Source organism: Paramormyrops kingsleyae, chromosome 11 (assembly GCF_048594095.1).
Source record: "Paramormyrops kingsleyae isolate MSU_618 chromosome 11, PKINGS_0.4, whole genome shotgun sequence".
Taxonomy (NCBI): domain Eukaryota; kingdom Metazoa; phylum Chordata; class Actinopteri; order Osteoglossiformes; family Mormyridae; genus Paramormyrops; species Paramormyrops kingsleyae.
The window spans coordinates 22,613,951-22,629,187 of NC_132807.1; the positions used below are offsets into that span (position 1 = coordinate 22,613,951).

The 15,237-nt window shown below is 48.8% G+C and overlaps 1 protein-coding gene across 3 annotated transcripts in view; it reads left to right on the forward strand.

Moving 5' to 3' along the window:
- The window catches only part of zfhx3b (zinc finger homeobox 3b), a 125,766-nt gene that overhangs the window by 103,590 nt on the left and 6,939 nt on the right, over positions 1-15,237 (forward strand). For 2 of the 3 annotated variants that reach the window (XM_023790703.2, XM_023790704.2), the window contains exons 6-9: positions 3,410-3,546; positions 3,836-4,036; positions 8,881-9,004; positions 9,463-14,937. In XM_023790703.2, the coding sequence (XP_023646471.2) occupies positions 3,410-3,546; positions 3,836-4,036; positions 8,881-9,004; positions 9,463-14,937 (5,937 nt within the window). The remainder of the gene's footprint in view (positions 1-3,409; positions 3,547-3,835; positions 4,037-8,880; positions 9,005-9,462; positions 14,938-15,237) is intronic. The other variant, XM_023790705.2, reaches the window with a different exon arrangement.

Sequence of the window (15,237 nt, forward strand, 5' to 3'; positions counted from 1 at the left end):
GGTCATTTTAAGGCAGAATATTAAAGGTCAGGTTCTCACACCATGTCAAACATAATGGTTTCTGCCAGCTGGAAGTCGGCAGGATAGGTTCTCCACACGTCACATTCTCTGCACCTTCCCTAGACGTTATTTTGCTCCTTATCCTTCTGGTTTTCGAACTCTATCGCCGTTCCATGGTTGGAAGTCCTGTGACTGGCTCTGTGTTAGTCCACTCTTCTTCGCCCCCCCCCCCCCCCCTTTCTGAAACTGGGCATTGCAGTGAGGGTTCACTGGAGTGCTGGTATTCGATTCCGAGGGTGATCCTCTTGGGCAGGTTTACTGTGACCCCTCAGGCCATTGCCCTCAAGTCCTGTAGGCTCCTCCAGGGCCCCCTGCTGCATCTCCCAGTGCCTGGATGCACAAACATACTGGACACATGCTGGTTTGTGGCCTTGCTACTAATTGCAGAACAATTAGAAATAAGTGTTTGCTGAAGGCTGCTAATGAGAGCGCTTTGTTATTCTGCTCAGTGTGAGATGGTGTCTGGCCTGCTAATTTGCTTTATCTATGGTTATGGATGCACTTTACTGTCAGAAATGGCCCAACTTGTAAGATATATAATAATATGTCAGAGCGCTATACATATTACAGCATCCTGATGGTAGACTGTTCGGTCAAGCTGCTTGTGTGAGCTTCCCAAGGGTCTGATTGGAGCCCTTGTGTCTGAAGAACTCTCCTTGACCACCGGACTGGTCACTGTGACCTGAAGGACAGTGGTCCTCCAGTAGAATGGTTTTTCTCAACCCAGTCCACAGGGATCCCCAGACAGTCACATTTTTGCTCTCTCCCAGTTCCCAGTCCCATCAAGAACACTCACTACATGGTCAAGGTATGTTTGGAGCTGGGAGGGAGCGAAAATGTAGACTGCCTGGGGTTCCCTGCAGACTACTGTTGAGAATCCCAGAGGAGAAGGTGCGGGTGGGGCTCTTGGAGGCCGGCTGAGTGGCCATGTGGGGTTTTGGGAGTACTGGGAAGAGGAGACCATTCTGCAGAGGAGTGGTTAATACTAGCAACTGGGAGGTTCTTTTGTTTAACATTTCCTTTGTTTATTGGTGGATGTGTTTAATGGGATTGGGCCTGACTGGACCTAATAATCGCTGGCTGGCTGATCCCTTGCTTCTCTGGGAGGATCCAGCAGGCAGAGTTCCTGAAATGAGAGTCCCCACTGTGTAATCAGCTCAGCTGTCCCGCGTCTGATTGGACCTGACATTTTAATGTCTGCACCCAGAGTGTGGTCAGCGCCTCTTAAAAACCCCCTTAGTTCCACACCTAACCCCCTCCCCCCAGCCATTTCCACCCCCTGGTCCTTACCGCCCCCTCCCTGCTCTCAATTTGGCCTCGCTGGACTGTACGAATCAAGCCAAATTTAACTCTTTATGACCTTGTTAAGGTCCAGCCCAACACCTCCTTAAGTTTCACATTAGATTCTTTCCACTGCTGGCCGTGGGTGAGGACTCCGCTCTTGGCTCTCACTTTGTGTCAGTTTAGTCCCATTACGTGCCCCCGGCTTAGCAAAGTATTTTTACTCACTGCCCACCAGGCTGGGGCTGGGGGGGTGACAGAGCTCTGGAGTGCCCCGTCCTGCACGTGTGCCCCTAGGGGACCGGATGGAGCCCCACGGTGCGATGCCCGATGCCCTTTGAGGGATTATTGGGCAATGCTGCGGTGACAGTAAAGGGAATAGCTGCTAATGTAGCTGGGGGGGGGGGGTGTGCCTGGCGCCCCATTTATAGCGTCCTGTGTTCACCGACTCATCTGAAAGATATCCTCGTGTTCAGGGGTGGGGCCACAGGGATACTGGCCCCATCAGAAAATTGATTTGCCCCTGGAGTGTCCCTCCCCCTGCCATTCAACGATTCAAAACATATCATTGGCTAATGATAAGATTGGCCCCTCTTATGCCCCCCACCATAATAAAACTTAGAATCACCCCTGCCCGATTCCCATTTGGATCTGATCTTTGTTGGGGGGTGGAGTTTACCCCTTCCTCTTCGTCACTTTGTGATCTGAACCCACGTCTGTGCCTCAAGACGTCTTGTTCTGAAGTTCTGTTTTTTTTTCTGGTGAGCACCCGGACTTTAAGGACAGCCTCGGTGCCAAGTCGCACCCTGTCCCGGATTGGCCTAGAGATGGTGGGGGGGGGGGGGGGGGCGGGAGGACGAGAGTTTGGATTCAGCAGGACTGAAGGTCCCTCGCTAGCTGGGATTTTGGAACCACGGACCTGTTGCCACTAGAGGTGCGCTGGAAGGTGCTGAGCCGGGTCAAAAAATTCCAATTAAGTCGAGAGTTGCTGTGGCCCCCACTTGCTGCGTAGGCACAATATGATGGGGGGGGGGTTTATCCCAATGGGGGTCAAGCTAAAGGTCAGCGCTTCCACTGGGGTTTGAAGGGATTTTGCACTCCCCCACCTCTGGTTTGGCTACATGTGGAAATTGCACCCTCTACACATTTCTCCATCCTAGCAGCAGCACTTTAAGTTGCCCACCCCCCCCCCCCCGTCCTTTATTTCATAACAGTCTTACTGGAGAAGGTCCAACATCAATGGATCTGTGGCAGCGTTCAAGCTGAAGGTGTAGTCACTGGTGGCTGCTGCAGTTGGGGTCTCCCAGGCCGCTCCATGGCGCTCCTCTCTTGCAGAGCTCTGCATATCCAACCCATTCAGTGTATTTTGCTCCCAAGGATGAGTGTGGAAGGAAAGCCTAACCCTTTTCGTGGCATGGTGGGAAAGAAAGGTTGCTAGGATACGATTTATTAAATCTGGTAATTGGTTAAATAGCCCGTAGTAAAATTTTAAGTTAAAAATAGAGAAGGTGTGTGACTCCTGTTAAAAGTCGGGTGGTGAAGCGTGACATGTTTGAGCATTGGCAGTTGGGTTTGCGGTGGCTAGCAGGCAGGCATTACTTTTCCCACAATCCTTTTGGGGAAAACAGTCTTTCCTTACCGTAGACTTGGGGTGGTGGGTGGGGGGGGGTCACCCCAATTGTGTCGCCCGATATATTACCTGCATATTGGCTGTTTATTGATTTAAGCGTGGCTAGTAAGTCAACCTTCACTTCAAACACGAAAATGAATGGATCCAAGAGTCACTCTACACACCCAACTGATGCTCTGATTACTTGTCTCTCCTTGCGTTTGATGTGCTGGTGATCAGACACGAGGAGAGACAGCCAGTCAAGGAATCCAGTGTCTTTCCCCTGGGTCTGAGACTGAAATGCTTGTGGGTTATAGGATGTCTTAAATCTGGTGACATCACAAAATTAAAATGACAAAAATCGTGAAGCCCTCACCCTCCTCTGATTGATGCATGCTGAGTCCTTGCCCTGAATTGACTCCTTGCCTTCTTATACCCCCCCCCCCCTTCTTCCCATAGCAGCATCCAGCCAGGCGGAAAGAGACCAGACAGATTCCCCGATCCCCTCCAAACGCCCTTTGTCAAGGTCGGGGACGGCAGAGAGCCCCCTCTCCTCCAAGCGTCCAAAGACGACAGACAAGTGTGCTGGAGATCAGGTGAGGCGTCATCCTGTGACATCATGAAAAAGTTCATATATGAGGTAACCAGAGGCTGTTGATGTCCAAATGGTGCTGCATCGTCGAAGTGTGCAGAATAAAACGTTACTTTTTGCCGCATGCCATTTTCTGCGATGATCACCCCTCGCTGTTTCTGCTGCGGCTGCATTGCTCATTCCGCGGGAGGCGGAAGATCGACGTCTGATGGTGTAGATGGCAGTGAAGGGCCCATGTGACCTTGTGCCCACACCCCTTCCCCGCCTGCTCCGCCTGCCCCGCCTGCTCTCAGGTGTACCAGTGTCCCTACTGCAAGTACAGCAGCGGGGACCTGAACCGCATGAGGATGCACGTGATGACGCAGCACTCGGTCCAGCCCATGTTCCGCTGCCCGCTGTGCCAGGACATGCTCAACAGCAAGGTCCACCTGCAGCTGCACCTGACGCACCTACACAGCGTAGCCCCCGACTGCGTGGACAAGCTCATCTCCACCGTAAGTTTTGCTTGAGTGTCTGTGTCTATCAGTGTGTGAGATCATGTCCGCCTTAGTCACAGTTGGCCAGACGGTGTCTGGAAGCTCAGGGTTTGTTTCAGGAGCTGCAGAGGCGCATGGATGCCCCAACAGATTCAAGGGGCCCAGCACTTTGCAGGGGCCCTTGAATACGTAAAATTATACATAAAATTCAACTGGGTGTCGAGTTGCTACCTGTCCCCCGTTGTAAAATAGAATGCCTGAGACGTGATTTGTCCTGTATCTTTCACACCCTAGCGGGGGACCCAAGGTGACATTTTGTCAGGTTGCCCAGAATTTCTAGCTACACCCCTGGTCTGTTTTGCGGCAAGTCATTAACCAGATGTAGGGACACTTTCCTGATGAGTACTCACTGTCTCTCCGGGAGACGTTTTTATTGCGTCAGTTAACTGCACGTCCTTCCACCGGCATCCTCGGCCTAGGTGCGGTACGGATGGAGTCGTGATACCTTTCACACCGATCGCGAAAAGGCTTTGAAAAGAGTGAGCGGCTACAAGACAGGAAATGTCAAGGTCTGACCCCGTCCCCCGCCCCTTACCTGACATCCCCCATTCAACAGACATAGCAACCGCTCTTGTGTAAATGGAGACTTCTTCCTATCCTGCAAGGTGTTCCTTGTTCCATTAATTTCCCGTGTGGTCAAATCGGTGGTGAGGGCCGTTTGCCTCTTACAGCTTGCTAGCCTTGTTTGTTGTGTGTGTGTGTGTGTGTGTGTGTGTTTAAATGCCTTTTCATGTTCCTGAATGCGGCAGGGTTGAGCCTCCCGCTGTCGTTTGTCCATGCCGGCCGGTAATTTCTAGTTCTGCTGGGATAGTTTCTCAGTTTCTCTGCAATGGCTGACCTACTTACCTTACAGTCGTGTGGTTTATCGTGGCGTGGTGTGCCCGTTGTCTGCTGCTGCATTGCCCCGCAACGTCACATCTCAAGCAAAACAGAGGGCTACCTACAGCTTGTATTAAAAAAAAAAACAACAAAAGTCTATTTTAAAAAACATCTGTAAATATTAGTAATGATCGGAGGATTTGATACAGATATTTTCCCCCAGCCTTCCTTCCTGCTTGTAAATTGTAAATTTTTGTCTGCTCTTGGAGAAAGTTGGCAGAGAAGATAATGAGCCTCTCTGACCAGGCTGCTTCTTGTTTAACAGCATTGACAACTTTTCCAATCAATCCTTGTTTCTGTCCAGCACAAGACAAAAGCCTTCTGTTATTGATCTTTATCATCGCGCAAATGATGTGAAATAAAATTAGCACTGCAGGCAATTATTGGTCCATAATGTTGTCAGGCCGCAGTAACTGTTTTTTGTCGCAGCGTCTAAAGGCGGAGTGAGATTAATTCTCGTGACATCTGATGGCCTTGGCATTGTTGCAGTGGTGCCGATCTAAAACTCTCGCCTGGTTAATCTATATCAGAGATAACAAGTTCAGAATGCCATTTGATTGGCTGCCACAGATTTGGTTCCATTTCAGGAGAATTTCTCAAGGTGGCTATCATTTTATATGTGTGCAAAAATCTTGAGGGGGAGATAATTAAAATACTCTTTATACATTTGTTTGCAGCATAGTTAAACGTGCTGAGTTACAGAGTATCTGTAAAGGTATGTCTGGATGCGTTGGTCACCGTAAGCTGGATTGTTTCAGTTCAGCCGAAGAATGCAGCTGAGTTGAAGACTGATAATCGGCATAGCCGGAGAACCTCCATGTCTGGGTGAATGCGGCGGATGGAGGTCATTTATGAAACTCTTTCGTGTTCCTCCGTAACTCTTACATCACCCTTGTTCGTCCCATCCTGCCGCTCTCAGCGGCCGTTTCCTCCAGCGGACGGCGCTCCGGGTCACTCGGCCCCCCTTCCGTTCACGCAGCATGAAAAGTTGGACCGCGACTTGGTCCATCCCTGGACCACAGCGCCCCCCCCCCCCGCCTTCCTTCAGAGTAACCGCCTTTGTGCTCCCAGGGGCTATACGGCCGACCCCGCATCCTCCCATCCGCAAAGCAAATGGCAAACGCATTAGTAGGAAAAGCTGCGATATTTTCCTCTTTTATGGCGTTAATAAGAGTGGGCCTTTCTCAGAAAGGCAGGGGGAGAGAAGCCAGGCTCCTTCTTTATAACAAGTGGAAATGAATTGAAAGGTACTTTATCCTTTCGCCTGTCTCCTGCCGGCGAGCCTAATGAATTCTGAAATAGGTGACTTTTATTTCTTGCCTACTATGCATAAAGATGCTCTCTTCCCAGGGCGCTTCCCAGGCGTCTCTCTCTCAATCTGGCTGCCTCCTCCCTTCCCTCTCTCTAACCTTTCTCCCACCACATCCCTCACTCTTCCCCCTCCGACTCACACGCCCCCCCCCCCCACCCCCTTGCTCTGTCACATTGTCTGTCTGTCTGAGATAGGGGTAATGAAAATAATTGTGCTCCATTAATTCTCAGTCTAGCTAGATGATAGCCATTTTGAACTGTTTGCCAATTAGGTGGGCTAAATTAAAAGTGACCTTGGGATACCATTGGTCCTTGCCTCTCGTTCTCTAATGAAGCAGTCGTCTAGGAACAGTCCACTTTGTAATGTAAATCACTGGCAATTTGTTTTTGTAACTCTCTGTACTAGTTGCATTCATTTTCTACTTTTAGACTTGAGGAGATGGAATGGAAGAGTGGGGAGAGAGAGACGCCTCGATTTCTTACTTTTTTCCCTCCTCTGACTAGACTAATCGCTTGATGGTGAATGGGGAAAAATGTTTACTGTCCTGCTTAACCCCCCAACCCTGCTGCTGGGGATACCGCGCCCGTATTGGAAAGTGTCATGTGTCCCCATGGATTAGCATTAATTCTTGCTTGGTATGGATGTGCATTGGGACTTCCCTCGCTGTACGTGCCGAATTAACCGTGCTGGCGGTTAATTAAGAGGACCGGGACTGCGTGAGAAGGACGGCTACTCACTCTGAAGGCCTTGCTGGTGGACCCTGCCTGCCTTTCTGTCCTGTGCCCCCTTTTTGTTTTTGGAAGATGTGCCTGGTCACATGTTCCTGTGGACGTCCCTGGTCGCCATGTATGGCTCAGCAGGTTGGGCCTTTGTGCCTGTGATTGGAAGGTTGCCACTTTGAATCCTGTCCTCGGCAGAATAGCCACGTCACTGTTGGGCCCTTGAGCGAAGCCCTTAACCCCCAGAAGAAATGGCTGATCCTGTGCTTGGTCCCCAGGCTTCGCTCTCAACTGTATGTATGTGTCTGTTTGTCTGAATGAAGAGCATGATGGGATATGCGAAACAAAGAATTCCAATATATGGGCGGAGCTTATCTGGAGAGAAAGGCACACAAGGAAAAGACCATGACAGGTCGAGTTATTTTCCGGCGGAGAGCCGTACGATCACATGAAGGGGCTACAAGGGGGGGTTGGCGGGTGGAGGTGGTCCGGGCCGTGCCGAGACACTGTGCTCGAGATTAGCTTTCATTTTCTGAGGGGACGAGATGGCAAGAAAGAGATACTGGAGTGATAAAAGTGTGTGGCAGGGGGTGTGAATTGAAATGCAAAGTGGGAAGTGAAGCTGATTATTCTGTTTGGGGAGTTAATTGAAGGAAGGTGAAGTAGACAGTGTCTTGTCTCTCCCCAGCTCTCCCAATTTCACTCGCTGATTATTGTTAAATAGGAGCCCGCTAATGAGCGCTTTTGATGAATTGTTGTATTTCTTTAGTTGAGAGAAGGAGCCAGGGAATGGGGGGAGACGGGAATGGAAGGGGGGGGGTGGGGGGTGCGGGGAGGTCGCCAAGATGGATGTAGGCCCTGCTGTCATTCACACATGATTGACTTCAACCTTTCGAGTGCACAGAAAACCTATCCACACTCCTGCACTTTCTAATCAATATTCATTGCTCCTTGAAATCTCCTAATTAAAAAAAAAATGGAAGTGGGGGGGGGGGGGGAATAAAAAAAAATAAACTAGTGTATGGAAACAAAATGGATGTTACCACTGTTCTTTCTGGTCTGTCTCTGTCTCCCCCCCCCCACTTCAGATCATGTGATGTGATCAGAATTAAACAGTCCCAGACTCCTACAGTGTCCTGTTAGTTTTCTGTTTACAGCCGTGATAATGAGATCCTCTGCAAGCTGAGCAATGGCTACATTTCCTCGGCTTCAGTTAAGTGGTCAGGAGCTCGTCTGCGTGTTCCTGAAAGCATCCCGCCGCGTTGCTCCTTTTCACAGGAATAAGATGCTCTTTTTTGTGCCCCACAAGGAAGAATGATTTAATTAGAGATCCCTCTAATAAGCCTCTTGGTTGGCTAAGGTAGGCCTTTCAACCCATCTCACTAATTGGCTGCAGGAGAACTTTCCATGTGACGAAACACCTTCAGTGATCAAAGGGCACATTCCAGACATGGTAAATAAAGTAAAAATAATATGATTACTTTATAGCGCTTGCGTGTATTTCCCTGGCAGCAAAAGTACAGGAATTTATCAAGAGACTGGTTTCGAGTTTGGTTCTATTTATATTGTTGTCATCTAGTGATATACATTCTGCTCCACTAAACTTCATTCTGCCTATAGTCAGTGTGGTCTTTATTTACTTGTCTCCATTGGCATTTCCCTTATGGGGATCAAGGTACATGTGTAATAAAATAAGGGAAATTATAATTAAGTTTTTTTTTTTTATGGAATGCTGAAATGATTTACCCAAATGATTTGTGTTGTCTTAGCCTGCGTGTAAAGTCTGCTGAGCAGAATGAGTAACACCACTTAGGCCATAAGAGACAGCGGCCTTTGACTGAGCACTCGTGTCCACCCCTGATCTGAGCACGTCTTGGGTTTTGACTTTCTAGGTGACGGCATCTGAAGTGCTGCCTGCGAGTTTGTTCATGCCGGTTCCAGGGCTGGAAAAGGAGGGCCCAAACGCATCGCTGACTGCAGGCAGCTCCAGCCCAGATGACGCAAAGAAGCAGACAGGTTTGTGTCGCCCTGACCGTTTCGCCTCAGTGACGTGTTCCGGAACATTCACCGGCGCTTTTTACCTACCAGCCAAAATCGTAATGGAACCTGGTGAAAGAACCAAAAATGCATTCTTGTTAAGTGTTTCCATATGAAAAATTCACTTTGGACAAAAGCATCTTCTAAAATAAATAAATAAAAAATACAATAAAATAAGTGAATTTAAAAAGATTTTGAAAATATAGCAGGTGTGTCAAGGCAGTCGTGAACCATTTTAAGAACCAAATAAAAATCCATTTTCTGCAGACAGCCTTTGAATTGCTTCCATATTTTGAGACTTGTTTTGATGAATAAAGAATCATTCATGCATCAGAAAGTCCTGAAACTGTGAACAAAATGTCTTCTGGTGCAATTTCCGTTATGCGCAACGATATCCAATTTATATGATCTGTTGTCTGTTTTCTGTTGTTTGGCAGAAACCTTGGACCTCCACACTGAAAGTGGGGGCCCACCACCTGCAGAAATGAACGAGTCTCGCAAGTCGCCCTTGGATGAGCAGCAGTCAATGAAGGAGGATGTTGGTGGCTTCCTGTGCTGGAAGAAGGGCTGCAACCAGGTTTTTTCTTCTTCAAGCGCCCTTCAACTACATTTCAACGAGGTCCACAACAAGAGGCCGCAGCTGCCTGTCTCCGACCGGCACGTCTACAAGTACCGCTGCAACCAGTGTAGCTTAGCCTTCAAGACCATAGAGAAGTTGCAGCTGCATTCACAGTATCACGTCATCAGGGCGGCCACCATGTGCTGCCTCTGCCAGCGCAACTTCAGAACCCTGCAGGCTCTGAAGAAGCACCTGGAGACCAGTCACCTGGAGCTGAGTGAAGCTGACATCCAGCAGTTATATGGGGGCCTGCTGATGAACGGAGACCTCATGGTCATAGGTGATGCATCTCTTGGAGAGGACCAGGGAGCACTTGGAGAAGATGACAAGGAAGGAGAGGAGAGTGACCCCGAAGAAAAGCAAAGCCCAACTGGTAGTGACTCTGGTTCACTCCAGGAGGATTCTGGGTCAGAACCTAAGCGTGCACTTCCCTTCAGGAAAGGCCCCAACTTTACTATGGAGAAGTTCCTGGATCCGTCTCGACCTTTCAAATGCACTGTGTGCAAAGAGTCTTTTACCCAGAAGAACATCCTCCTGGTCCACTACAACTCAGTATCACACTTACACAAAGTTAAACGGGCCCTACAAGAGACCACTACGGGTCAGCCGGAGCCCACTAGCAGCCCAGACAACAAACCCTTCAAGTGTAGCACTTGCAATGTGGCATACAGCCAAAGCTCTACACTGGAGATTCACATGCGTTCCGTCCTTCATCAAACTAAAGCTCGTGCAGCTAAGCTGGAAGCAGCAGGGGGTACCAGTGGCTCTATGAATGCAGTTAGCGCTGGAGGTGGAGGGTCCTCCGTAAGGACATCCACGCCCAGTCCTTGCCCTGCCAATTCCTCTGCAGCAATGAATAATAGTAGTTCATCTTCTACTGTTCAGAATGTGCCAAACATCCAGGGAGGAGGTGCACATGCAAACCAGTCTACGGGCTTTGAATCTCTTACAAATTCCTCAGCAACATGTCATCCATCCCCTTCTGAGAACCATGATACAAAGAAGAAGAAATTTGCAGACATGATTTCTTCAAGGGGGCAGCAGCTGCAGCAGCAGCAGTTAGCCCAGGCCCAAGCACAGGCCCAGGCCCAACTACAGCAGGAGATCCAGCAACAAGCGGCTCTTATTCAGTCCCAGCTTTTCAACCCAGCACTCCTTCAGCACTTTCCTATGGCAACTGAGGCTCTTCTTCCACTGCAGCATCAACAGCTACTCTTCCCATTCTACATCCCTGGGGCTGAGTTTCAGCTGAACCATGAATCTAACCTCAGTGGCACCGCACTTGGTATGGCCAGCTCTTCCACCTCCTCCTTGCTGGAGGACCTGAAGAACTCTGCCCAGCAGAGCCAGGCCCAAAGCTGCCTGCAGCAGCAGCTGATGCACCACCACCTCCAACAGCAGCACCAACAGCAAGCCCACTCACAAGCTCAAGGGCAAATGTCTTTGCTTCAGCAAACTGCGTCTCTTCTGCACCAGGCTGATAAAAAGACAAAACAACATAGTGAGAAGGACAGAGACGGGCAGAGGGAGAAGGAGGTACATGAGAGAACAGAAGATCACATCTCTAAGGACTGCTTGGATAGTATGAAAACTAAAGACAAGAAGGATCAACAGCAACATATTATGAGTGGAAACCATGATCCATCCTTCCCTCCACCTAGAATTGCTTCGGATGCTCGTGGAAATGCCACAAAGGCCCTTTTGGAAAACTTTGGTTTTGAGCTAGTGATCCAATATAATGAGAACAAGCAGAAAGCACAAAAGAAGTCATTGATGGCTGGACCAACAGAGTTAAGTGGTCCAGGCAATATCAGCAGGGTGGTAGATCCCTTGGAGGGACTTGAAAAGTTAGAATGTGAAGCTTGTGGCAAGCTCTTCTCAAACATATTGATACTAAAGAGTCACCAAGAGCATATCCATCAAGCCTTCTTCCCATTTCGTTTCTTAGAAAGATTTGCTAAGGAATATAGGGAACAGTATGATAAACTATATCCTCTGAGGCCACAGACGCCAGAAGCAGCACCTCAACCACCTCCTCCACCGCCTCCACCCCCACCTCAGCGAGCTCCAACACCAAACATTCCTGCCTCCACACCTTCACTCACACCGCCCAGTGTTCCTGCCGCACAGCCCTCAGTTCCCATGACTCCGATTCCCATGCCGATGGATCTTCCACTCTTTTCTCCCCTCATGATGCAGCCTGTGCCTCTCCAGTCTTTGCCTCCACAAATCCCTGCTCAGTTGCCCTCTGTGGAGCCAAGCCTAGCTACTGATTTAGCTCAGCTGTACCAGCAGCAGCTCACACCAGCTATGTTGCAACAGCAGCAGAACAAAAGACCAAGAACACGCATCACAGATGACCAACTTAGAGTCCTACGGCAGTACTTTGATATCAACAACTCTCCAAATGAGGAGCAGATCAAAGAAATGGCTGACAAATCTGGCTTACCCCAAAAAGTCATCAAGCACTGGTTCCGGAACACCCTCTTTAAAGAGCGGCAGAGGAACAAGGATTCTCCCTACAACTTTAACAACCCCCCCACAACCACTTTAGAGGACACCAAAATTGATTCAAAACCACCATCTCCAGAGTCCCAGAAACAAGAGTGTTATGGAAGCAAGAGGTCCTCAAGAACAAGGTTCACTGATTACCAGCTAAGGGTATTGCAAGATTTCTTCGATGCAAATGCATACCCTAAAGATGATGAATTTGAGCAGCTCTCAAACCTGCTTAATCTACCCACACGAGTCATTGTTGTGTGGTTCCAAAATGCCCGACAGAAAGCCAGAAAGAACTATGAGAACCAGGGAGATGGAGGTAAGGAAGGTGAGCGAAGGGAGTTATCTAATGATCGTTATATCCGTACCACTAACCTAAATTATCAATGCAAGAAGTGTAGCTTGGTCTTTCAGCGGATCTTTGACTTAATTAAGCATCAGAAGAAACTGTGCTACAAAGATGAAGATGAGGAAGGGCAGTATGACAGCCAGAATGAAGATTCGCTGGATCTCTCTCATGAATACTATACTCCATCTGGATCATCCTGTCACACCCCAATGCCATCCTCATCCAGCCTCTGCCCACTACCAACATCCACTTCCGCTTTCTCCCACATGACATCCTCTGAAAAGGAAGAGGCCTCACCTGCTAATGCATCAAACTCTTTTGATGAGAAGCCAAAACAAATGAATGAAGCATCCCCTGAATCTCAAGAGAACCAGGTATCTGTTAAGCAGGAACAGCCACAACCTGAAGTACAGCCCCAGCGGCCTCCGCGGGATGAGAAAGCCCAAGCTACCCCAAAGACTTCCAAGTTCTCTCCCTCACCCTCCCAGCAGCAGCAGCAGCATTGTGGTCCTTCTGTGTCCCAAGCTAGCCCTGCTCCTTTACATATGACCCTCAATCCTCTTCTGACCCCTTCCTCACAACAGCAGCAGCAGCAGCAGCTAGCTCAACAGATGATTCCCTACCAGTGCGATCAATGCAAGCTAAGTTTCCCATCCTTTGAACACTGGCAGGAGCACCAGCAGCTTCACTTTCTCACTGTGCAAAACCAGTTCATCCATCCCCAGTTCTTGGAACGCCCCATGGACATGTCCTTCATGTTGTTTGATCCTAGCAATCCTCTGCTCACAAGCCAACTACTTTCAGGAGCCATGCCTCAGATACCAACCAGTTCTGCCACATCTCCCTCAGCACCCACATCTACAATGAATTCCTTAAAGAGGAAGCTAGAAGAAAAAGCCAGCACCAGTCCAGGAGAAAATGATAGCACTAACAGTGGGGAGGAGCCACAACGGGACAAACGGCTCAGAACTACTATTACCCCAGAGCAACTTGAGATTCTATATCAGAAGTATTTATTAGACTCCAACCCAACTCGCAAGATGCTTGACCACATTGCCCATGAGGTGGGCTTGAAGAAAAGAGTTGTGCAGGTGTGGTTTCAGAACACTAGGGCTAGGGAGAGGAAAGGGCAGTTCCGTGCTGTGGGCCCTGCCCAAGCTCACCGTCGCTGTCCTTTTTGTCGAGCTCTCTTCAAGGCAAAGACTGCCCTCGAGGCTCACATTCGATCACGCCACTGGCATGAAGCTAAGCGTGCAGGCTATAATCTGACTTTTTCCAGCATGCTCTCTGACCAAGAGGGAATGCAGTTGAAGATGGACCCTCTTGATATTTCCAGCTATTCACAGCTCACTTCTTCAAATGCTGATGGACAGTGCTCTTCTCTGTCCCCAGTGAGCAAAAGCATGGACTTTTCTCCCCGAGCCCTGCTGAGTCCTACTTCCATTAAAGTGGAAGGAATGGAGGACTTTGAAAGCCCAAACATGTCCTCTGTCAATCTGAATTTTGACCCGAACAAACTGGACAATGATGACTGTTCCTCAGTGAACACAGCCATAACAGACACCACTACTGGTGATGAGGCCAATGTGGATAATGACAGTGCAGACACAAAACATGGCCACAATAGCGGAGACTTTAAGTCAGGGGGCACAGTTCCCTCAGTTGAGAATGACGACCAGATGTCCTCAGGGCTGGTGAGCCCTGCAACAAGTTACATCGCTAAGGACTTTGAAAATGAAACTATGGTAGACTACAGTGAGAACTCTAGTCTCGCGGACCCATGTTCACCAAGTCCTGGAGCATCTGGGAGCAGGAGCATTGACAGTGGAGACCGCCCTGGACAAAAGCGCTTCCGTACCCAGATGACAAATCTCCAGCTAAAGGTACTTAAATCTTGCTTTAATGATTACAGAACTCCTACTATGCTAGAATGTGAGGTACTTGGCAATGACATTGGACTACCTAAAAGAGTAGTCCAAGTATGGTTCCAGAATGCTCGTGCTAAGGAGAAAAAGGCAAAGTTGAGCATGGCCAAACATTTTGGCATCAACCAGACATCTTACGAGGGACCCAAAACGGAGTGCACTTTGTGTGGTATCAAGTACAGCGCCCGGATTTCGGTGCGAGACCATATCTTCTCTCAGCAGCACATCTCCAAAGTGAAGGACACTATTGGGAGCCAACTAGACAAGGAGAAGGAGTACTTTGACCCTGCCACTGTCCGTCAGCTGATGGCCCAGCAGGAAATGGACCGTATCAAGAAAGCCAATGAGGTTCTGGGAATGGCACAGCAGCAAGCCATGCAGCAGCAGGGATTGTTTGACGGCCCTGCCCTGCAGGCTCTGAACCTTTCTTCAGCCTACCCCACTCTGCAAGCAATCCCCTCTGTTCTCCTGCCAGGGGTTGGGAGTCCATCCCTACCAGGTTTTGCTGCCTCAAATACAGGTAGAATAGCCCTGAATTATGACCTTGACAACTGTTTAGTTATTGTTTGATCCTCATTAATGATGGAAAAAGTGTTTTTCTTAACTGGTGCAATTACAGTAAAATGGTGAAGATCTGTGTCTGTATACATGCAATCTGTATTTCAAGTTTGTCTCACAAATTCACCACCATATAGCTTGAAATTTGCAGTTTTTATAAATCTAAAAGCTGAAACCTTTTTTTCTGTTAATGGTGTTAGAGTAATTCCCTTGGATTGACAGTCATACATCATCTATATCATAGCCCTGCGCATTCGCAAAC